The sequence below is a fragment of the Aptenodytes patagonicus genome, chromosome 3 (genome assembly GCF_965638725.1).
Source record: "Aptenodytes patagonicus chromosome 3, bAptPat1.pri.cur, whole genome shotgun sequence".
NCBI classification, from domain to species: domain Eukaryota; kingdom Metazoa; phylum Chordata; class Aves; order Sphenisciformes; family Spheniscidae; genus Aptenodytes; species Aptenodytes patagonicus.
The window spans coordinates 90,969,624-90,994,162 of record NC_134951.1 but is presented as its reverse complement, the minus strand read 5'-3'; the positions used below and the strand labels follow the sequence as shown (position 1 = coordinate 90,994,162).

The 24,539-nt window shown below is 37.1% G+C and overlaps 1 protein-coding gene across 3 annotated transcripts in view; it reads left to right on the top strand.

Moving 5' to 3' along the window:
- AKT3 (AKT serine/threonine kinase 3) overlaps positions 1 to 24,539 on the top strand; it is a 164,581-nt gene that overhangs the window by 111,716 nt on the left and 28,326 nt on the right. For all 3 annotated transcript variants that reach the window (XM_076334214.1, XM_076334212.1, XM_076334213.1), the window contains exons 9-10: positions 6,207 to 6,329; positions 8,333 to 8,461. In XM_076334214.1, the coding sequence (XP_076190329.1) occupies positions 6,207 to 6,329; positions 8,333 to 8,461 (252 nt within the window). The remainder of the gene's footprint in view (positions 1 to 6,206; positions 6,330 to 8,332; positions 8,462 to 24,539) is intronic.

Here is a 24,539-nt window from a genome sequence, read left to right as displayed (position 1 = left end):
AATGCAGAGCAGAGCCCATAGAGAATGTTTTCGACTTCTTTCTTGCGATTGAGGATGCTCTGACACTATGTTTTGATCAGGCTTGTATCTTGCATTCCTCTGCATTGGGTGGTGCACCTTTGTGGCAACTGCTGCAAACATCTGGTGTCATGGGTTTCTTGGTGGCAGCCTGCATTTGCTTATTAGGATTTGAATGATTACAATTTACTTTGCTGAGAGTGGGTTGCTTTTTTCCAGGTATGATGCTCTTGTTTGGCAGTGTTGCTCATGTTCTTTGCTGATGGTTCCCTAATTCAGTGAAGCTAATGGTAATTTTTTGCCACAGTGGGAAATAATGGCCTTTCAGAGTAGGCAGTTTTCTTTGAAGAAACTCTCTTGATTTGCTTATGTGCTTCTCTTCGACTAGGGATCTGGAATAGTAAGTTGGACAAACTGTCCTTTTTAATACGAACATCCGTAATCTTACCAAATTTTCCTGTGAATTTCAGACTTTAGTCACTGTCTGCTAAGAAATACAAAGGACTTCACATTTGTAAAAATAGCCTTGTTATTAACTCAGAACTACTGAAAGTAAGTTGCACGAAGTTTAGCCAGCATTTTAGCCATTTGTAAGCATATCTCCTATATGGTACACAGAAGACTTTTTTCTTTTGCTGCTTCCCTCTACTGTTCTCTCTGTGTTCCAAGGAAGTTTCATTTCCTTACAATGGTTTCTCACTGTTGAAGGTGTTGAAAACTCACCTTTTAATTAGATCCTTCCAGTGGGAAATTGACTGTAGCAGTACCGTGTTGCTTTTGATTGTCTCCAGAGCTGTACTACCTTCAGTGTGTTTCTGTTTAAAATTCCTTTAGGTTTCTTTCTAGTTAAACAGTTGTGCCTGAGTCAATTGCGTGGGAATTTTCATGGATTGTGTCTTTCAGGAGCACATTACCCAAACAGTCCTCTGAATGAAGGAGTTCTTGAAATTTGTATCTCTATTCTTGACTCTCACCCAGGTGAAAGCAAGAAAATGCCACAATTAGGCTTCTGCCCTGCTACAGTAATAAAAAGTGTAGTCGGTACTAGGAGTCTTCAGTTCCTCTTCCTATGATTAGGAAGGAAAACAGTCAAGGAAGGGGTCACTGAATGTCATTCTGGAGGAGAAGAAATTGTGTTAAAATGATTCTAAACAAGAATCTTCTATACCTGTTAAAAATCTAGATCCATGTTGAATTTGATGTCCCGCCAGAATAGTAGCAATTTATCTTTGCCTTACCTTGCCTATGTAACTTCAAATTAGTTAGGCTCAGTTGATAAGGGAACACGTTATAACGAAAGTGTAACTGCATCAGTTTTACTGGTCTATGTGTGTGCTTTTTTACAATGTACAAAGTATTACTGTATTGAATTCTCTTTTGACTTCCTTTAAAAAAAAAAAAAAAGCATGTTCTGTAGCTAAATATATTAAAGCAAAACATTAGAGGATTTTTTCAAGCAAATTATTCAGATGGAAATATTGAATACGTTTTCCTTATACTGACAGCTTTTGCAGTTAATTTTCTGCTGCTTAAGGGCCCAATCTTGAAATCTTTGTTGTGAGCTGAAAGCTTAACTTTTTCTTTTTTTAGTGTTGCTGTTGGACTCTGTGGATGAAAAGTTTAGCAATGTCTATTGATTATACACTATGTTGCAGTATAGAGCTAGAAGGATACTTCTAACGTTGTGATTACTTCTCAATGCCTTTGTTATACTGAAGGAATTACATTAAAGTAGCATTAAGACATTGAAATTTTATTTTAGAAAAAAAATATCCATCTGGCTTAGTTGAGATGACCAAATTCCATTATCAAGACTTTGAAATGGCGTATTTTATGAGTGTGTGGTAAAAAAAGGACATGCAGTATTGCATGATAAACTGTGTTCTTTATTTTGGTTCAAAATATAGAATATGCATGTAAATATTTTTAAATAAGTAAAACTATCAGTACTTACAGACAAACACAGGCCTACTTTAAAGAAAAGAAAACCCCTTCGTTTTTGTACTATTTTTGCTGCCCTTGTCCTATCCACATTTTGAAAAAAATGTGTAAGGCTGTATTGATGGTTTTCCTGCTAGTATTGATTTGCCTACTCTTCCTTTTGTAACCCATATAATTTTGAGTACTGTGTGATTGCAGTACGTTAGTAGTACATTACAGTGTTCCCCCAACTTCCAGGCCACACAGAACGGTATAAACTGTGGTATAAAAATGATATTCTAAGAATGGCTCTTTATTGTTGGGGAATACTTTTGGAGTGTGTGTTTCCCATTTCTTATTTCCAGTATTTTGCTTTAAAGATTGAAAAGCCTTAGGAATGAAATCTATTACATACATTACTCTGCAGAGTACACTGATTCAGCTGACTAATAAGTTGATTAACTTCCTTGCTTTGCACTTTCAGGATAATTCCAAATTCCTTACTTTGTAACAAACTTAATTGGCAATTATCTGTATAATAAAATTAGACTCTAAATTTGTTCAGATGGTTTCTCCACACCAGAATTCTGAATCTCTGTTCTGCTTGGCAGTTTTTTTTCCACAGCGCTTACTTCAATTCATTAGGCAAGAGAGAACTAAGTAATTGAACAAGTGCTATTACTGTCTAGAAAAAAAGAGGATTTACAACCTACCTAATGAAAAATAACTGAATATTGTTGTAAGCTTTGTCATTTTTATCTTGGTTGTGTCCTGTTTTGTTTTTTTAAACTCTAAGTAAATGAGAGAATCTTCCTTAGCCTAAAATTAAGATATTCCAAGATAAGGGTGCTGTATGTCTTTGGGTATAGAATGTGCCTAGAAGCAGTATAAAGTCTGAAACAATAAACAAATAATTCAAAATTTCAAGGCTGCTACTGCAAATGCTTTGCAAAAGAGCCAAATCAACAATATAAAATGTGTTTAACTGCAGAGCTGAGCAAACCCAATATACAACAGCAAGAGCCAGTCATACAACTTTCAACATGCTAAATAGGTCACTAGCATGTGTAGAAGTTTAACATATTGATTGATATAAGGTTGTGTCTTTTGGCATGCTTGGCTCTGCAGTTGAATATACTTTTATGTTTGATCTTTGTTTTTATTTGTTAAAATTTTTCCATTAAAATTTTTTATTAGGAAAAAACCCCATGGAAACATTGTCGTTCGGTTTTTAAATAAAGACATACCAGGAAATTTATAGCTCTGATCCTGACTGTAACTATAGCACCCTCATGTATGCCATAAAAAAATGTTATGTGCAAAATGGCTTTCTTTGTGCCAAAGCTATTTCTATTGCAATTCCAATGATTTTATAGCACGTATTTAATAACTGTAAATCAATAAATAGTGCAAATGTTGGAAGCTTTTTTCATTACCTTCCATCAGATTTCTTCTTTTCCTTCTCTGACTTAATAAATCAAATCTTCATGTTCTGACAGTTGTGAATAGAGCCTGGTGTCATAATTATTCCAAAATAGTGAACCAACTAAATAATTAACTTAAAATAATGCTGTGATCTCACTGAATTAGATTTTTCTATTATAATTTTAAAATTTGCTTTAGTATCTCTAGCATATATCTGAATGTATGAATTCACTTTTAACATGCATTTTTATATCTAAATGTACATTTTTCATTCAAAACTAGCATGTATGGTTTGATGACAGCTCTGTTAGATGCTATAATAACATGAAGAATGCTTATGAAGAGTGACTGTAGTGTCATATATAATGTTAAAATAAACTGACTTAGGAACTCAGTCTCTGGCAAACACAAAACTGTTGCTAGTTATTTCTAGCTGGTCATTTTAATTTGAAGTTAGTATATTGAATTAATATAAAGGATATTTTGTTGGAAATAAACACTAAAGAAAATAAATTTTTGTTATGTTAACTTGTCAGGTTATCAACTCTCAGATTCAAATTGGGATACTTTTTTTTACTGAAACTAATACATCTGTTGCTGAGAAGTATCCTGAGGTTTTAGAATTTTCTAAGACTTTGCTGCTCAGCTACTGGATTAGTCTTTTTCATATAGAAAATTGCAATAGGCCTTTTGCATAGATACGAATGTAGGGCTAACTGGAGGTTATATTATAAATTTTTGGAATGTGTTTGTTGTAAACAAATTGTTTATTTTGTACACATTAAAAAGTGATCTGAAAGTTGGTCTTTATTTTGAATTACTTTGAGTCCATCAAAACAGTAAAACTAAAAACTAAAAATGAGTGACATTACCTCATTGTTTATGAAAGAGACCACAAAACAGACATAAATGCATAAATTACCTAAATTTTGTATTTTGCTTTATTTGGATGAAGATCTACATAGCGGTGTTTGTTTCCCATTTAAATCTTGCAAAAATGTGTGGAAAAGACCCCACAAATTGAGAAACTTATTTATTCTTTTCCCAATTGTATAATATGTGAGGCACTTCATGAAGGCAGACTTAGTTGCTTAGTCTGTATGGGTCTTGTGTTTGCGTTGGCAATTAAGCAGTCGCCAGTACAGAAAGCAGGTTACTACAGGGAGGGCTGATGTCACCACCAGGGATTGGTGCTTAAACAGGGAAACGAGCAGCAGGAGCAATTGAAATACCTACAAAATAATGATCCTCCTTGTCATGCAGGTATTCCATTTTTATACAGGGTGTCTTGAGAATTCAAAAAGAGATTGAAAGGGGAATGCAGATGCAATGAACAAAAATGAAATAATCGCTTTAAATCGTACTGCAGTTTCTGTCTTCTGTGAAGTCTCTGCTTATACAAATATATGCTGCCAAAAGGCTCGGTTTAGTGGGAAGTTTGTTTAGGTTCAGAAGAAAGTAATAAACATTTTTTGAAGCACAGCTCTCAGGAAAGAAGTTGACTTCTAGTTGTTTGTAGGATTGACTTCTTAATTACATTTTGAAAAGTCCACACACTGAAAATAGCTGCAGTAATTCTTACGCTGTTCTGTGCTGTGTGAGCAGTGTAGATTTCCTACAGGTGTAAAGTAGGATGCGGTAATGACAGATTAAGCCTGTTATTGGTTTTTTGATTGGTTGGTTTTGGGGTTTTATTTTGTACCTACCCTGCCATTTTGGAATTCTCATCTAATTGATACTTTTAGCAGTGAAAATAAAAAAAAAAAAAGTTGTTATGGATTTCCTTGTCTATATTTAATTTATAAATGTTCACATTTTCTGTTTTTCTGTTTTGTTGATTGTTAGCTCTTGTGGTAAAACCAAAAACGTTCTAACTTGAAGGAGTAAGGCAGGCAGCCCGTTCGATCTTAAGCAGAATACAGAAACATACTCCATAATCTCTGCTTGAGGACTTTCCTAAGCTTCCTTAACACTGTAAATAAAACTGGCCATTTAGAGTTCGTTTGAATTAAATAGCCAAATTGTGCTTTTTTAGGTGTTTTTGCAGGTTCTGAGGGTGATGTTTTATCCAGTAAGATGCTGACAACCTTACAGAACTTCACCTTACTCTCTTTCGTTGCAGCTGAGGTTACTGGCAATACATAATGACTAGTATTTTTCACTGAAAGACTTCAGCTGAAAAAGTGTCTGCAAAGTGCTGTTACTTATAAATTATTAAAGAAGAGACAAAACTTCCAAAGAAGTGTTTACATTGTAGCAAAGAAGTACACTAAATACATAGATTTGTTTCTATAAGCCCTAAGCAGTTGTTGGTGTGCTTTTTCTAGTGACTGTGATATTGCTAGTAGTATGAGTGTGCTGCTTTTGTAAAATGCCAGTTCACCTGCTCAGTCGAAGTCTACTGAAGAACTAGGCTTTTTTCAGTTCAAAGGAAGGTTACTAAATTACTGAAAAACTTAAGGCAGAACCAGAATTTGGGTATTTTAGTGATATTTCTCAGTGGCTTAAAATAAAAATCCGAGGAGGTGGTGGAGGGAGAAGTACAGAATGATGCTGCTGCATATTTTTTTTTTTTCCTCTGGTAACTGAAGGTTAAATGAGTAGCAAGCAGAATGCCTTAAACAAGATTGGTATATTGATTAAAACGCTGATTTAACAGCTCGCTTTCTCCCTTTGGAAACCTGGAAAAGATAAGCCAGCTGCTGTCTAAGAGTGCTGAGTGTCCACTGAGAGTACACTATCTATCATCACAATATGGTGATGAGAGGTGTTTTATGTTTGTGTTAATTTCCCCCACTAAATCAGTAATTATTACAATCCTGTCCCTGCTGTTTACCCTGCAGCTGTTTTTCCATTTGTCGAGAGAGCGGGTGTTCTCAGAGGACCGCACACGCTTCTATGGTGCAGAAATTGTCTCTGCCCTGGACTATCTGCATTCTGGGAAGATTGTGTACCGTGATCTCAAGGTAAAAAAAGGGAAAAAAAAAAAAGTAATCAAATTTTTGTTTTTGCAGAGACTATTGGGACAAACACAAAGTAATTATAAAGTTGCACTATTCAGAGTTAATGGGAAAAAAAAAAAAAAAAAAATCTGTGTTCAGTTTAAAGTTCTGTGTGTGCTGAAGGAAGCCGTTTGATACCGTAATGTATAGATGGGTACATTACTTGACTTTAACTTGATTAAAAAAAGAAACAGCGTACCTTAGTAATAGCACTTGAAGGAGAATTAAACTTCTGACCCTTTTTTTTTCCCCCATTACTTATAACTTAACTTAGATTTCAACACAAATCTCAAACATAATTCTCAATGTCCCCAAACAAGAGAAATGGGGAATTGGGACAGTGTGACTGCGTTCGTTTATCTCACCAAAGAGTTATGTTCTCGTATGATTTAAACAATTCAGAATACTTCAATAGGAAAAGAATTTTAGCCTTAATTTAAAAATTATTTTGTCTTTTGTATCTTGGGAAAGATTCATAATACTGGAATGTAGTTTTTCTTAGATTTGCCTGCGTATACAGTTGTGTATCCTCTGTTGCCTGAAGTTCCAGGTACTCTGTGACACAGTATGACCATGTTCTATGGAAAATAACTTCTGCTTTCAACAGGAACATTTTCTAACTTACATGGGAGGAACCTCTAAATTCTACGACAAGACTATTTTATTTCTGTGACAGGCCTTTAATTTCTTGTGCTGGAAATTGTGCTTACCCATTATACATGCGCACTAGTGGTGTTCATTCATGGACTCCTTTGTACAGGAACTGAGGAGGAGGAGGCAATGATAGGCAAGTTCTGCTCAGGGAGGCAGACAGAAAACAAAATAGTGGGTTACCTGTTTGTAGCAGAACCTGTTGTAATAACATGAAATGCTGTGACATCTTGGAAAAATATGGAATTGTCTGGTCAAGGAATGATAGGTCATGATTTTTGATCTAAATTCTAAATAATAAGGAAAGAGGAATTTGACGTCATTAATCTTCTGTTGCTGGTGTCATCTACTTTGCATCTTCTTTCTATGACACTGTTAGACTCAACAGGAAATATATACCTTTTAATTGTATTTCAGGCTTTATGCAGACTTAGGAAGACAGGGCTATGATTGTTCTTTGTTGGTATTTTCACTACACACGTTATAATTATGAAAAAAAACCCTTTTTCTCTTGATAAAAGTTGTTCAGAAGTATGTTTTACTTGTTTTTAGTTCTGTCTGGATTTAAAGTATTGCTAATAAAAAGCTTTTGGGAAAGTGATGTTAGCTGTGCTTTTGAGATAGTCCACAGTAAATATTGCAGTAGTATTTATTCCTGTTCTTTAAATACTTCTTAACAGGCTATATTCTGTTCTCACATTTCAAAGCAAGAATCATGTATTTAAAAAGCAATGCAAAGCATGCAGAGGTACACATACACAATTCAAGAACAGTGTCCTTTGCAAGTATACAAGGAGGAATTTGCCTCAGGATTTTGTTTTTATCGGTAGCCTCTCTACCCCCACTTTTGTCTGTTACTGAAAAGGTTGTGGAAGATGCAGATATTTTAAGGATTTATGGATATCGACTAACCGTTTCATGACAGTATAGTAAGTAAAATGCATCTTGATAAATGAAGGCTGTGTTACGGCAAAGGAAACGTATGAAGTCTTACCAAATGACAGCCATGATTGTAACCTTGGGTTACGTGATTATATGTTGAGAATATTTAGAAAATTATTTTGCTTTTGTTCTATGGAAGATGCACCAAACTTGTAAAGCTTCAGAATGAAAGGTTATGCTTTGATTGACCTGGGATTTACTATTGTAAACTGTATTAAAGTATTAAATAATTATTTAAATTGTACAATTAAATTGTAAACAAATTACATTCTATTGCAAGCAATAACTCTGTATCTTTTTACAAAATTGATGTACTGCATCAGCCTGTCCTGCTATGAAGTACTAAGGGAACATTTTTTTTCCCCAACACACAGTTAGAAAATCTAATGTTGGATAAAGATGGACACATAAAAATTACAGATTTTGGACTTTGCAAAGAAGGAATCACAGACGCAGCAACTATGAAAACATTCTGTGGTACTCCAGAATACCTGGCACCCGAGGTATGATTTAGACTATATTCTTGTAATACAGTATAAAATGTTTATTTTTCATTTAATGTTAGACTGTGATGTTTGTATGCTGAAAACTGTTCATTGTAGTAAAGAACTGACAGTCTGCCTGATTAATACTATGCAGTTGTTATTCAGAATTGTGCGTGCTACTATTCTTTGTGGTGACTGTATGTATATTGATGCTGTGCTTCTTAGTGTTTAAAAAGGCCTCTAACGTGCATTTTCCTTCTCATGTTTGCCTTCCTCTGTTAAAGTTTTTATCTTACGATGATTTCTTCAAAAATAATCTTCCATCTGTCTGTCACTTGGAACATATGATACTGCTTAACTGAGCTGTATAACTAGAGTTTATATAGCGTCAGTGGAGGCGAGGGGGAATAGGAAGGTACTGAGTTTGCTGGGTTTTATCTGAACTCTCCAGTTGCAGGGAGAGGGAGTTGAAATTTTAGGTATTTCTGCTAAAAACAGTTGAATGTATCAACCTTGGAACTGGTTGAGGTGGGCACCAAAACTTAGCTATTTCCTAGTATGTAAGCAGAAGTGGCATCCCAGAGTATGGGCTCTTTACAATTAGCTAGCGCTCAGAGTGCCAAACATCAGACTTCTCGAGAATTGATAACAAAATGGACACAAGGACGTTGTTTTGGTTCCCTTCGCAGCTCTCGTTTGGCCACTTGGGAATCTGTTGTGGAAGCTCAAGTCACCCAAATGATCTGTTCCAGTACGAGTGCTGACAGCTCTGCCACTGATGCCTACTGAAAAAAAAGCAAAGGAAGCACTCTCAAAATTGTGTATTTGTCCCGTCTGGCTTCAGTCAACGGTACTGATTGTGGTGCTCGGAAATGTCGTTCTGCCTCTCCCCTGGGGTTGCCAAACGCAGCTCCAGTATTGACATGAAAGCCAGCATTATTTTTTTACTTAACGCCAAGGATTCTGTGGATGCTGAATTAGCCTTTATTTCCATTCTTGTCAGCCTTCAAGATTGCTAATTAACATAGTGCACACCTGATACTGAGACAACTTTCTAGTCAACCTAAGGGGCTTTACAAGGCCCTTCAGTCCTACCATTTGTTTTAAGAAGGATTCTTCAAGGGATTGCCCACCTCTTGGAGCAACTCATCACCACCAGAAAGTCTCTATTAGGTATTGTCTTTGAAGAAGAATGTGCCTTAGTTTGAAGGGAGGAGGTACTGATTCAGCATAGCTCTTTACCCGCTTATTTTCAGGAGTATTGAATCCTGAGTAGCAGCAAGAAGCCCTGGAACCTATTTCAACAAGCAAGTTTAGATTGCCTTTCATTTTTTATTCTGAACCTTGCAATTAAGGGATGTCAAGGAAACTGGTACGCATCACCTTCTGGATACTGCTGGCTGGAAATGAAGATTTTAGGATGGTCAGGTTTGCGCGTTTGAGAGTCTTTCTAAATCTCTTAAAGCAAATTTGAAGTCTCCTCCAATTTGTACTCAGGGAGGAAATTGAAACTGCTAATAGTTGTTTATAAGTTAATATGGTATGTAGAGTTAATGAAACCATTTTGGATGATAGCAAGATCTTTTGATACATTCTTTTTCTCAAACTATAAAGGAAACATCAGTATTCTTAGGAGCCGCGAACTTTCTCTTCATCCCTCTGGTTCCGTCTTCCTTGATTCTTTCAGCAGTGAAGAGAAATCTGAGCAGTCATGCTCTCACACTGCAGGTTTGAAGTACCTAAATAATTTTGTTTGGTGAAGTGTGTTCATTTCAGCTGTTTGGTGAGTCACCAGCTGCTCTAGCTATGAAGTCCAGCTCACTGATACCTGGTCTCCTTTGCAGAATTCCACCCCATAGATTCCAAGGAAGACTTGGATGCAGACTGTTGCTATCCTGTTTGGCAATTTCTGACATCTCCTTTGTGTTTAGTGCAGGGACACTCAGCAGTTATCTACGTTTAAGGATTCCAGAACTATTCTTAGCCTGCTTTGAATCTTTTATGGCTACTTAGAAGAAGTTGCAGATCCACCTGTTCGGCTTGGTACAGTGGCCACTTTTCTTGTGTTCCACACCCAGAATCTGTTCCAGCAACAAGAAGAACACAAGGGATGATACTGTCATCACTGGCATAGACTACAGGTGTCATTGCCAGCTCTTACCCCCTCATTGTCTTCTTGTCAGCAGTCTTAAAAACATTATCAAAGAGTGCAAATATCCTGTTCGGTTGCTTTCATCTTCTTCTCCATCTCTCACTTTTGGAAACATGTTAGCTCTCTTCCATCGAACTTGGCAAGGGATTATTCTGGATTTTAGACACTTACCACAAGTTACTTGATCCAGTTTGCCTTTCTATTCTCTAGCAGTCCCACTCCTTTCTTCCACCTCCCGTTATGAGTATTTTTGGAGACCCACCCTGTACAAATCTGTCTTGAAGGAAATTGACTCTTCATTAATCCTGGGAACCACAGAACTCATTCCCTTTTACCTCAGAGATAAAGGGTTTAGAGCAAGCGACCTAGACAGGTTACTTATATGGTGTAAGAAGACTCAACACCTTATTTAAGGTGTTAACACGTTAACACTTATTTTAACACGTTCTTATTTAAAAGGGTGAAGTTAGCAGTATATGGACACCATTGCAAAAAGTAAACTTTCTGTTCGTACTCTCCGCTGCTGCAATAGTGTTGACCAGTGCATTGGCTGGATAGTTGCTCACCTGAGACAATCGTATCTCTTTTTATACCTGGGACAGCTGACTGATAAAGGGACCATCAAGAGACTGGGTTCTCCAGTCTATTCATGTGCATGTGGCAGAGAATGAATGCGCAAAAATCACTTCTCGTTGCAGTTCAGGCCACAAAAATGATTACCAGATGCCAAAGACTTACTACCTTTTGACAAATTGCAGATTATGAGAACCTAATGTTACAGCTGGACTTTAATCCTGTTACCAGGTGAATTCCTGCTTGTTTATCCCAAGACAAATGGCAGTATATTCTTATGTTTTGCCTGGTCGTGGTAAGCGTAGAGGCAGATACCTTTTAGCCTTTCTTTAGAAGCAAGATATTCTCCAGTTATGTGGAGAAATCCATTCAGCATCAGTCCTTTTAATAGTACCCTTGCATCATCCTCTTTCATCTAGGTCAGTTGTGATGGGTGCATCCCTTCTGCAGGCCTTCTGGTTCAGTTTCCCATGTACTTGTTGGCTGGTGGTAGAGGACACTAGGACAGTGTGCTGTGTAACACGCAAGGGTAGCCTGAGGTTGCTGTCTACCAGCCAGGAAGCAGTTGACCCAGGAACCTTGCACTGGCAGGAATCTATACCTAGCCTGAGAACTGACTTAATATTTTCATTTGTATTAATGCAGTGTTGCAGATTCAGTTCCAAACAAGAACCTAAGCTTGGTTCTCCAAATGCTTTTTGGACCATTGTTTGAGGCATAGAGTCCTGCTTGCTATTCCGTCTTTTTGCAAAAACTAGATTGCAGTTGCTTCCAACAGGAAAACAGGGACGTAGCTAAGCCAGAGTAAGGTGGATTTCCTCGTAGCATGACATTCTCTCAGGTGAAGGTGTCCTTGTGGATCCATACAGAATTATTTCCCAAGCTGATTTCAGAATTACTCTTAATCAGAAAATAAGCATACCTGTTGCTGCGTTTTCCCCGTAAACCTTATGTTTCTGAGATCACAGTAGTCCTTCCCACCCTCTTTTGAAAAGGCTCTTTCATCTCACATTGATAGGGCCCGACCTTTCATATAGGACCTGAAACTGACTGTGCTGATATGTGGCAGGTCCAGAAAATGCCCCTGTCCCTGCGAAGATCAAATGGATGGTGGACCACAGGAACAAAATGAGTAATGAGATTGCCAGGTTGAAGCCAGTTTTCATCTTTGGAGCTAGAATTACTTTTCTGAACCATCACTGATTTATCGTTCGTGCTGGGAGTTTATGCGTACCTTCACCAAGCACCAAGCACTGTGCTATTATAGGGGTGTGCAGGGTTTCCAGCTAGGTGGTCTACAGGTACATTCCCTTCTGTTGTCCTCTCCTAGTCCTTCCCTGTTATCCAACACCAGTATTCTACAGTGTAAAGAAAACTAAAATAGCATTGACTGTGCTTGTCTTACATAGGTATGTGCCAAGCGTAAAAGATGGTAGGATATGAATACTCCTCTAGGAAGAAAATAATTGCCACTGTCAAATAGCAGGGCTTATATATGTTTACAATACAGATGTACATTTTGGTCACAATTATTGAAGAATGAGTAAGTAGCTTTTTATTTATGAAATTATATAGTTTTTTGAGAATAATTTGGTTATCTGATAAATAGTGAAATTCCTTTATCATCTGCAGTAGAACTAATGCAGGCCTCTTTTTTTTTTTTGTGTAAGTGTAGTGGTAATACTTAATAGTTCCCTCTGCTCTAAGAATCTGCGGTATTCCCCATTTGAAAGGTATAAAATACTTTATAATTTCTCATTCCTTAGTAGTTTTTCAGGAAGAGGAGACTGTTTCTTAGGAGTGTGTTTCCATTGTTATCCTTCAACGTAAGCTGTCACATTAGAGGTCATTGTGGTGTCAGAGGATAAACATAGATCCAATGAGAAAAAGGTGAATTGTGATCCCATTTAGGAAACAGAGATATGTTCTTGATTTTTTTTCAGAAAAACACCACAAAATGTTTCTTTTGCAGTTTTGCAGTGGCAAAGGCAGGACAGGACAATATTTCTTTTCCAGACAGAATCACTTGCTTAATAAAGAAGGAATAAAACTGAGAAAGTACTTGTAAATACCTGCGACACATTTAAAAGCAGTTTGGATTTTGATAGTTTTCAGTTGATCGTCAGGGATCAAAGACCTGCTAATAAAGATACAGACCTCCACAGACTTTCTTTAATAGAACATTCAGGAAATGAAGCTACTTGGGCAGAGAAATAAAAGTTCTTGCAGCTCTGATCATCTATAAGGGTAGTTTCTTATATGAGATTGCAGTTTCTGGCTCTTTGCATTTCAGTTCAAGTTCTTCGGACTAAGTGCACAGTCTTAGTTATAGTAGGGCAGTCACTGTGGTACTAAGTTTTGGTGTCACGGGAGATAGAAGTTTAAATACCAGAAATTCATTTTGAAGCTTTTAATCTTTTAATAACAGTAGAGAAGATGTTTTGGCTATGAACAAGTCTGTAAGGGACTTCATGGACGATCATTCAAATGACTCTTCATAGATGTAGATGATCAATGATATTTAGGTGTATTCTAATAACAGGGAAAATGGTAGGACCTTGTTAAGTTTTATTAGCATAAAAGTACAGGCTAGATGGATGAATGTATTCCTATAAGAACAGTAGTCCTTTATTTTAAAAAAAATACAGCAAGACCATTTCAATATAGTTTATGCAGTTACTATCACTTAAAGGTATGTGACAATAAAGAAGACCAGAGTAGATTCATAGCCTTTGTCCATAGGCGTGAGAAGATCTGCATGTCTTATAACTTATTTTAAAATGAGACCAGTGGAGATGAAGGAAATACCAAGATCAGTTACCCAATGCTTGTTTGACCGGTATTTTTTTGTGATCTTTCTTTTAGAAATGGGAGTGAGAGACATCATGTGTAATCAATTATTTCACTGAGTTTTATCTCAGAGAAATGAAACGTAAAACTCTTTTATCAAGGAGCAACTGCTGTCTTTCCTCACTTCTCACTTAATTTTTTACTTACGGCTTTTCTTTTTGGAAAGGATATGACTTTGATGTAGGGGTGACCCAAAATCTAGAACTTGGCCATCAAAGTTCAGTGGCTGAATTTCAGCAAGGGGAAGCATGGTACCCTGTACTGCAGGCATGGTTATAGCAAGAAAGAACACTTTTACCATGTTTACAGGAATTGAAGTTGAATTTTCTAAGAACGTTCTGGTATATGCAGGTTATAAAATGTTGCAGTAGAGGCAGAAAAAGCATTTTGTCACTGGTGCAGCTATACATTTAGTTCATTCTTTTAAAGCTTGCTTGTATTGGATCGGGATATTTGCCAAAGGCAGTCTGGTAAATTTTTGGACTGAGAGTATGATCTGCCACATAGCTCGTCTGATATGAGTTGAAACTAAGTGATATATAGGCAGAGAGGGAACCACTGAAATGCTCTGAGACAGGCTAGCATGGAAATGGATGTTTTCAGTTTTTGCAAACATCATAGCAAAGCAGTGTTTTAAACAGGGATTTTAATGCAGATAGAAGTTGCAATGTGAACGTTACAGAAGAGCTCCTTCAGGAGGAAAAGCATGAAGATGCTTTTTTGCAGAGAACTTGATGAAAGTAGCCAACATCATGGATAAACTGAGGCAGGCCAATTGAGAGAGATTAGCTAAGGTGAGGATGTAGAAAGACCAGCATGTTATACTACAGAGAAGATGAAGTTGCATGGGTAATACAGCCAAGGCCTTTTTTCTCTCCCTCTCCCTCTCCCTCTCCCTCTCCCTCTCCCTCTCCCTCTCCCTCTCCCTCTCCCTCTCCCTCTCCCTCTCCCTCTCCCTCTCCCTCTCCCTCTCCCTCTCCCTCTCCCTCTCCCTCTCCCTCTCCCTCTCCCTCTCCCTCTCCCTCTCCCTCTCCTCTTTTTTTTTTTTTTTTTTTTTTTTAATGGAGGAGAGAAAAGAATTTGAGTAAAATAAGGAGGATAGCAAGGGAGGTTAACAGGAGGTAAAAGGAATTCATGAAATGAATCTAATGATCTCACAGGTAGATTGATAGGCCAGAAGACACAGCTTAGAGATGAGGTTTTTCTTATGGGGAAAAATGTGCTTGTGCGCAGGAAAGAGAGTTTGGACTAAAGACAATTATGTTATTTTGTTAATTTTCTCTTAATAGAAACTAATAGAATGTTTTGCAGAGAAACACAAAAGGCAGGAGAAATTGATGAGCAACTGAAAATGAAGAGGAGCTCTCTGGAGAGTTGTTTGGTTAAGAATATAGAGGAACTGAAGGACTGAATAATTTTTGTCATGGCTTATGCAGTTTCCTTTTTATCTCCTTTTAAATTTCATTTGAATTTAAAGATAATTGAGGCATCGAAGTAATGTGCTTTTTGAAATTCTATGCAACTTTTATATAAATAATAGGTATGTGCCATTATTTTCCACCTCTAGAACTACTGGATAGAAAAGGTAAATAGTGGAAAAGGGAATTTGTGGAAAATGGCACAAATTAAGGGAAAGCAGCTGTTAAGATGTTGCTAGATGGCATCTGCATTCACAAGGCTTTAAGACCAGTATGAACTTCTAAGAGTTGGAACAATACTGTAAAGAGAGACAGTGAAAAAGAAACTTTATGTTAGGCTCCGTCTTCCATCGTCCTCTAGAGAGGAAGTTCTCACTCATACGTGGTTACCTCTGGTAAGCATTCATGAAGATTGATTCTCGGTGGCTTTTTGGGTTTATCTAGGGGAAGGGGTAGTTCCTGTTGTTATTGGGCTTCTTTTTCTTTCCTTCATTTCTGTTAATTCTTTTTTTTGAGAAAGGATAAATGAGACACTCCACCAAATCGTCTGTGTTAATATAAATATATTGGTATTCTGATTGATAGTGGTTTTGCTAAAGACCTGAGAGGCCTGTAGTGGTGCTCTAATAAGACAGAAAGAATTTCTTATATGAAATTCTCTTCGAGTGAGGTTAATGTATTTTTGGAGGGTGGGAGGTAAGTTTGTTTCTCTAGCTTTAGACGTGTTTTGTTCTTTTCACATTAAAACTGCATTGAGAAGTGCATTTACAATCAGAAATGCCGTGCTGAAGCATGACAGAGTTCTGGAAACAGATACCCCCACCATTCAGCTTTTGGGCCTTGATGGCAATTTCCAGTTACGTTGCACCTAGAAGCAGTATCTGCTGCATTGTTGAGGGATTGCATTGCATTTCTATGCATTTCTACCCTTGGCTTAGTGTCTTTGCTTCTCCAGCATTTCCATGAGATTTCATACACCCTTGTAATTATGAGAGTCCTTTATTCCTTGTCCTGTGGTAGCTTGGAGAGAAGACACAGGCTATGACTGTCCAGAAGTAGGCTGCTTGTAGCATCTTGTCCTGTGCCTCAGGCAACATTGTGCAGACAGACTCAGTCAAGATGGATGTGTGAACTCGTGTGGATGTATTTCTGGGTTTTGTTCCTCTCTTTGAATATAATCTTTTTAGTGCTGAGCTAATTATGTAGTCTCAGTTTTACTGTTGAGTTAGAGTACCTGATCAACTTTCCAACTGTAAAACAGTTTGAAAATCAAATGTAGCTTACATGCAAGACCCAACAAAATTAGAAGTGTTAAGTACGTTTTGGCAGTTCACTTTTATTATGCCCAGTCCTCAAATGTACCAGCAGACAATCATCTGAATGTTAGTTATTTTTCACATGCTTATGTGATCACACAAAAAGTACATGCTAAAAAGAAGCAGATGGTGACAGATGGGGAAGGTTGAATAAGGTGGTTTTGGAAACCTAGAAAAATGCACTTCTGTAATAGTGTAAAAATAAAAATTCTTTGATCGCCAAGTTAGAATGAACAAAATAAAGTGCCCCCCCCAAAAAAAAAACAACACAAAACCCACCCAAAAAACCTTTACTGATAAAAAGAAATGGAACCTACGAGTGCTCAATGTATATTTAGGAAAGTATGTTATATAGTATTGTTTTGTCCAAGGATAGAACATTAGCTTTTATCAGCCAGAGACTTGGAAAGGTGGTAGTTGTGTTCTTTCTTCCTTTTAAAATGATGTATTCAAATCAATTGTGTTCCATGCTCAAAGAATGCTGTCAAAAGGGTCATTCTTTAATGTCCCATATTGGCAGTGTTGCAGGTTGTGATAATATTTTTCTTCTGATCTCACAAGGATTTTTACCTTCTTATTACAACTGTAAATAAATTATGTGTGTAATGGGGGTACCCGTATGACTACAGCTAATCTGTAACAGGCAGCATTACCTCTTTGTCATATAGGCAAATGTAAAGCTAAGTAAGTAGAGAAGGTATAATCAACAAAAAATACCATCTTTTGTGTGTGGACCACCACATCCAAGGACCTCCTGTACTATGAGGATTGAAGATTTGCTTATTCATTTGCATTAGTTTAATGGAGTCTTAACATTCATATCTATTGAGTTATATAAAGAAAAAAAGATTCCTTTTTAAGAAATTTTAATGATGAGATGTATTTTATTCCATAAAATAAAAAGTATCTAATCTGATGAATATGTAGTTGCTGAGTCTTCTACCAACAGTGATGCCATAATTATTTTTTCTTTTTGTATTTGAGTAGGTGTTTGTCTTAACCTATAGTATGAGACATTACTGCTTCCTGGTGAGGCAGAATGCTTTGCTTTTGGTTGTTGGCTTTTGCTTAAAACCAAAAAGCCTCAACTTCTGATAACTTGTAGTCATTTTCCTGAAAGTATGGTTAGTTTGCTCAGTACCCAAACACTGTAGTTATGTTGTTGTGCTTTGCTTTGCTTAACTAATTTTCTTTTGGCTTCAAAAGGATAGTTCAAGTTTATTTACTCTCTGTTTACCTAGATGCTTCATGCATAATCTGATTCTTAGCAGAGGCACAATAGAATTTATTTTACCTGTGGAAATGTGGTTTAGTGTTGGCGCGAGCTCTTGAACAGCTGTCTGTTGTATATTTGGCTACATTTTATTTCTGGGTGAGGACCAGTGGGGGGTGTGAGGAGGAGTAGCATCTATGCCTGAAAATATTTTCCGTTCTGATTTATGGGAGATGCACAATATGGAATTTTCTCTTTACACTAGAATTCCAAGTACCAAATTATCTTTTTTACGTTGAAAGGAAATGGAAATGCAAAAAGTTGTTTTATCTTGAAATGCTAGCACCTCATGAAAATTCAGATGTGGTCTTTTTTCTGTTTTGTTATTACTTATTATATTTTAGTGGACCATACTGTGTCATCTTGTGCTCTAAGTCATCAAAAATGCTAGTGATTTGAATTTGGGCATTTTTGTCAGCTTGGCATTGCCAGTGGGGCCCTGAGATGAACATGATGGAACGTGGACAAGGCAGGGTATCCAGAGTAGAACATCATTTATTGGCAATAACCAGTATCAAGATCGAAAGATGGGGACCATTTAGATGGGGGTATGAAAGCATTGCTCAGTCACACATACAGAAGAGTTGCTGCAACAATAGATAAATTAGCACAAGCATGAAGACTTTCTCCTGAAGCTAGATAACCAATGATGTAACAAGAATTTGAAGTTTCATGCAATCTCGTTAATCTCACCAGACACAAAAACTAATTGTCCACATGCAGTATCAGACTTCTCAAGGGGAAAGATGTAACAAATATGCAAAAATAATAAAACAAACAGAAGACTAGAAAACAGATTAGTGCACGCTGCCCATAAATAAACTGTTGTATTCAAACCAGAACTTTAAAGCAGAGAACAATTTTCTAATAAACCCCACATTTTTTGTAAAACAAATAAGTATGACAATTCTTACAAAGACTGTCTCAATAACATGCTTGAAGCTTTTTTTCATTAATTTTCATTTAATCAATGCAAACGTTATTTCTATCTCAGCAAAAGCCTTTAGTTTTTCCAAGAGTAATGAAGCATGAACAAAAGCTGAACAAATGCTGTTTAACATTGGTAAAAATTCAACATCATTTCAGGAAGAATGAGCAACCAGAAAGAAATTTCACAATATTATCATTATTTATTACTTCTTACACATCTTGCATCTTATGGCAGTGTATGTTATGGAGACTACTGCTAGTGCAGTCATAATTAATACAGATATGAACAGGGCTGCAGTTTTTCTTCCAACGGTAGAGTTGGTAGAGTTATGAGAGACAAGTGCCATCTTTCTGTAGACTGAAATAATCTTTTGCTTTTACTCACCGCCTTCTATGAAAGGTGTCTGTTAATTGTAGAACAGTTATTTTAGCTTTCTGTTTTTTGTTTTTTTTTTTTTGTCCATTAAATAGGTTTTGCTTTTGAGGGGTCTTTTTAATGTGATGTGGTTGTTTTCTGGGTTTTTTTTTTTTGGTTTGGTTTGGTTTTTTGGTGGGTTTTTGTTTTGGGTGGTTTCTTTTGGTTTGGGTTTGGCGTTTTTTTTTTTTTTAATTTTTTTTTTATTACCAGGGTTGCCATTGACTTCTTAGAGTCCTTTTTAAGAATACTTTTTTCATGTACAATAGCTTAACTTTTTTCTTTTTAAGATTTTAAATTCTACTGAAGTTAGAGTCCCTTGTAGGTTAAACGCATTAATTATTATTGCATGCTCTTTACTCTAGGAGGCTTTGCTTAATTCACATTTATACCAGAATGTACCATTTCTGATGCAGCACAATGTGTGCCAGCAAATTAAAAAAAATTTAGTTTGCTATTTTTTTTAAGGTTACGTAACAAAAAGCTAGGTAAGATGGAGGAAATCTCTAGTACAAAAATGTATTAGGAAGAAAGTCTGCATTAGGACCTGAAGTAAAAGAGCAGTGCAAGCCAGATACAAAATGGAGAAAAACTACCTGCAAAAATTAGAGCAGTAGAAAATTAGAGCAGTAATAGAAAACTTTCTTCCTTGACTTAATTCTCAAGTATCCATTTCCCAGGGTATCTATAACCTTGACGTTTTGTCTTTTCAGCTCTGTATAATAAAAGCAATGAGTATTCATTCAAGTGGTTTTTTAGTACTGATGCAGCAATACTTTCACTGTTCATACCAAGATACAGTTACAGTAACTAAATTTGTATAATACTTGACAAACATACCTTTCTGCAGGAAGGATTTTCATACATTTGGATAAAGGTCTGTTTCTATAAAGAAATGTGTATTACCTTTGTTCATTAGTGTTAGATTATAAACTTTCTCATTGTTGTAGTTGTTACCACAATTGATAGAAAGTTCTAGCAAATATACTTTAACTTTTGTTGACTAATATGTGGGTGAATATTTGTTAGCAGACCAACAACTGTAGCAATAAAAATGTGTGAAGGGTTACCAGCAATGCTTAAGGAACATACACTCCACCTGAACTGTAAGGTTAATTGAAAACAGTTTTTTCCCCTTAAATTAACAGTACATTGGTGTATCCAAGTTCTCAGTTTTCTTTCACAACATAGGTGTGCAGACAGTTTGTTTAGATGTTTAAATATTTTCCCATCTGTTCTGTCGAAATTATTGATTGAGCAACAAGCTATTTGTAATGTCCTATCAGGAAGTCTGTATCTAATGTATTAAGAGAAACCATAACTAGGTCAAAAATGTGATTGCTTTTCCGATAAGTTGCCTTTGTTATCTGGCACAAAGTACAAAACCAGTATTTTGATATTGTTCTTTTAAAGATAAAACCCAATGCTGACAACCCTTTGTAGAAGATTGACAATGAATTGCATGAAGCCTTTCATGCTCAAGGTTATTGCTGGATTTGTCTGTGTTTGCAGAGTTCAGAAGTTACAGCAACTAACTGCCATTTAGAGGTCTGTGGGAAGTGTGAATTTCTGCTGTGTAACCAAAAATCTTCCAGAGGCTGCTCATCAGGGATGTTTTGTTTCAAGAAAATGTAGTAAAAACAGAATTAAGGGATTTTCTACATTCAGCTTAGTTTGTGCCTGAGGTAGTCACACCTTGTCCAGTATTCTGTGATTAGTGAAGTATCAGAGAATCCTAGTTTCACTGAAGGTGAGGGGAAATACGCGATTGACTTAAGATGGTCACAGACTTCACCTGTTATACTGCCGGCTAACCTAACAAAATTTATTTTCACAGAATCTTGTAAAAGCATTGCATGTGTTTCTATTGACTTCTCCTTGGCTGACTCATTTAATTGCCTGCTTCCTAAGTCTCTGCCCCAAGCCCTTGTAAATAAGAGTTTGCAGATGTGTCTCAAGCTGCTGCCTCCCAAAAAACTTTTCAGCTCTAGCTACTGAAGAAATAAAGTGATAATAAAAGATATCTTTTCACTGGTTTTCACCACAAAAATTAAATGGACATCAAATTCTGTGGACTGTATGTTAGGCTCTTAAAGGAGTGGTGACGTACCTAAAGCAAAGGACACCTGGAGATGTATTGACTGATAAACGTAAAGAAGTGACGTACCTAAAGCAAAGGACACCTGGAGATGTATTGACTGATAAATGTAAAGATTAAAATCTACAACCATTGGTGAAGTAAAGGAGGAAGTCTTTTTAATGGATTTTGTTTTCTGGGAAAGAGAAAACTTCCAGTGGTACTAATGATTTTTATTAATATTTTTGAGTCCAAGACACTGGATTTTTCAGCAGTGGGGAATAGTATTAGAAGATTGCTTTTTTTGTCAATAAATGCAAATACAAGAATATTTTTCTTTTCTGATCTGTAGTTACTTGTCAGCAAAATGAATTGTTTTGTGTGAGGGGCAAACACAATTGAATTACTGCGATCTTAGCAGCCCTGAAGTGTCTTTGTGTTGTTTTAGTCATCACAAAGGCAAAGTTCAGGCTGTGAACTGAATTTTTTATTTTTTATGTAGCGCTTGATGGTCTTTGCTCTGTGTGTGAAGCACTATCCCATCGTATACTTGGTCATTGACGATAATACTCTCCAGAAACCTCAAAGAGTGCAGAGACAGTGGAGTCACTGGAGAATACTTAGTTTTCCCTTGTTACAGTTGGCCATTCCTGCTATCTCAGTAAATTTAAAAAAGAGCTGAGTTGCCTTTTGACCACAATACAAATGAAAGTTTTAAGTTAAATAAATAGCTTTCCCTTAGCTGAAACTATAATATTGTCCAGTGCCTCTAAAACATCCATAAAAGCACTGAAGTACCTGCATATGCCTGGAAGCAGATGCCTGGCTAATGTTTCTTGCTTGTTAGAAAATGTGTATGTTACTTAACCTCTTGCATATTTATCTAAGACCGGAAAAATACAAACTTCAGTAGCACCTCTGCAGCTTTTTTAAAAGCATCCGTATAAACCCAGGCCATGTCCTCATACTGCAGGTGTAGGTGTAAATTTTAGAGGAGCATCAACGCCTGTAAAAACTGCAGTGGTTTCAGTGCAGCAATGAGTTTATGCCCACTTTGGAACCCTGTTATACTGCTTGGAGTGCTTTAGAGAAATACAGGTTGGGAAGAAAATCAGGCCCTTAATCTTCCCATTAAGTGGGCACGGCTGTTGCAGCTGTCTGTGCATGCAGAAATAACTGGCAGAGCCAGTGTAACTTCTGTGGTGTAACTTTGGGGCAGAGTTTGACAAGCATTTCTTTTCTGCAGCAATGCTGCATCCGATGCTGCCTGCCCTGGTGGTCTCACTTGTGCCACTACAACTGTTCACGTGGCAATTGAGTGGCTTAGGTCAGAAAAGGTGATTCGGGTGAAAAATAACCCAGGGTGAAACTTTTTTCCCCTTTTTTTCTTAGTACTGGTCTACTCTCTGATGTAGTGTGTTGCATAGTTTTGGCAAGGTAAGGGGAGTTGTGGTGAGGGAGCAGAAACAAGAGCGTGAGTTAGGCTGGCACTGCCTCTGAAAGAACCAGTTGTTGAACGAGAGCCCTAAGAACAAATGGAGTAAGATTCCCTCAAGTAATAAAAACGATGGTCATTTTTTGAGTTTTATTTCCCATAGTCTATGGTATCATCCAGACTGAATCGCAGTCAGCCCTCCTCCTGCTTTACTCAACACTGGGAAGTCACTTGGGTACAGTGATGGTGTGAGGTGTAAAATAGGCATGAGTGACTATAAATGTTATCCACGCACTGAAGTCACACCGTGCTGGAGCGCTCATCTCCTAAAACCTCACCTAGATCTCGATGAGGTGGCTCGGGATTTTGGCACTGCACGTGTGTGAAGCAGATGAAGGAAGGGAAGTCATATATCTGAATGATCTGACTATTTAACCAAATTTTGTGGAAGAAAGCACATAACTTCATCTTTACTTCATGAAAATGCACCTGGCTGGAGTACGTACTCAGTGTAGCTGCTCTTTCTGTAGCTTATGAGTTCCATGGATCCTTCTGTGTGATAGCCCAAGAAAATACTAATGTATTACTTTACAACAGATACCAGAGTGGTTGAGCTTGTGCCCTTTACGATGGTTTTGGTGGGCCTGCTGCATTTCCTGCTGTGACCTTGAAGGGACTGGGTTGTTAGGACAGTATTTGCTTAAAGACAGGTTTGTGGGTCCTTACTGGGGGACACGAGAATTGGCTGGAGGTGATGGAGGCAGCTTTTAAGGGCAGCGTACAAAGCCCAAGAGATCAGACTTTCCACTGTGTCTGTGCCTGGTCAGGTGCTTAGGCTGGTACCGCATGTATCCAAGGATACCCCACAAATACTGGAGGTACAGCAGTATCAGTCCAGGCGTTTCTAAAAGCAGGTATCCACCTCATGGTAGGCAAAAGATTGAATTATTCATAGGTACAAAGCCTGCAGCTGTGTATCATGTTCATTTTAGCACTGAGTTGAAGCTTTCTTGACCTATGTTCAGTGTAATTAAAAACAAATCCCTCAAATCCAAGAATTGTTTGGAAAGGATTCTGTAATGCTGGGGCAGTGTTCTGCTGCTTGCCCTAATTGTATGGATTTGGTCGTAGGAGCTGCTGGGCTCCAGCACTTCCATTGATTTGTCACAGTCTACAAATCCTGGAGTTTCTTAACACCATGAGGAGTAGAAATGACTTAAAGAAAATAATTATGTGTATTTACTGTGAATGCATTATGCACAATTTTATTACATTTATATTAAAATAAGTTGAGATGCATTTTGCTTTATTTACGCTATTTTCAGGCTGTTTTCCTTTTGCCTAAATGAAACCCTTTTGATGCTCTTGCTTGCCTGGCTGGCTGTAAACCAGGTATTTAAACAAAAATAAAGAGTTGCCAGTTTTGCCAGCTGGGGATGAGAACCCGGCTGGTGATATGCGGGTTCAGGAGGCAGTTAATCCAGCTTTTATGTTTTTTTATGATTTTATGTAAAAAGAGGTTAAAAATCACATTTGGCTCTTTCTTTGTACCACTGTTTTGTTGCTGTTGTGGGAATGCAGCAAAAGGTTGCTCATACTTTTTATTATTATTAGGTAAAGTCCTGCATAAATTAGGTAAAGCCCCAGATACAGTTCG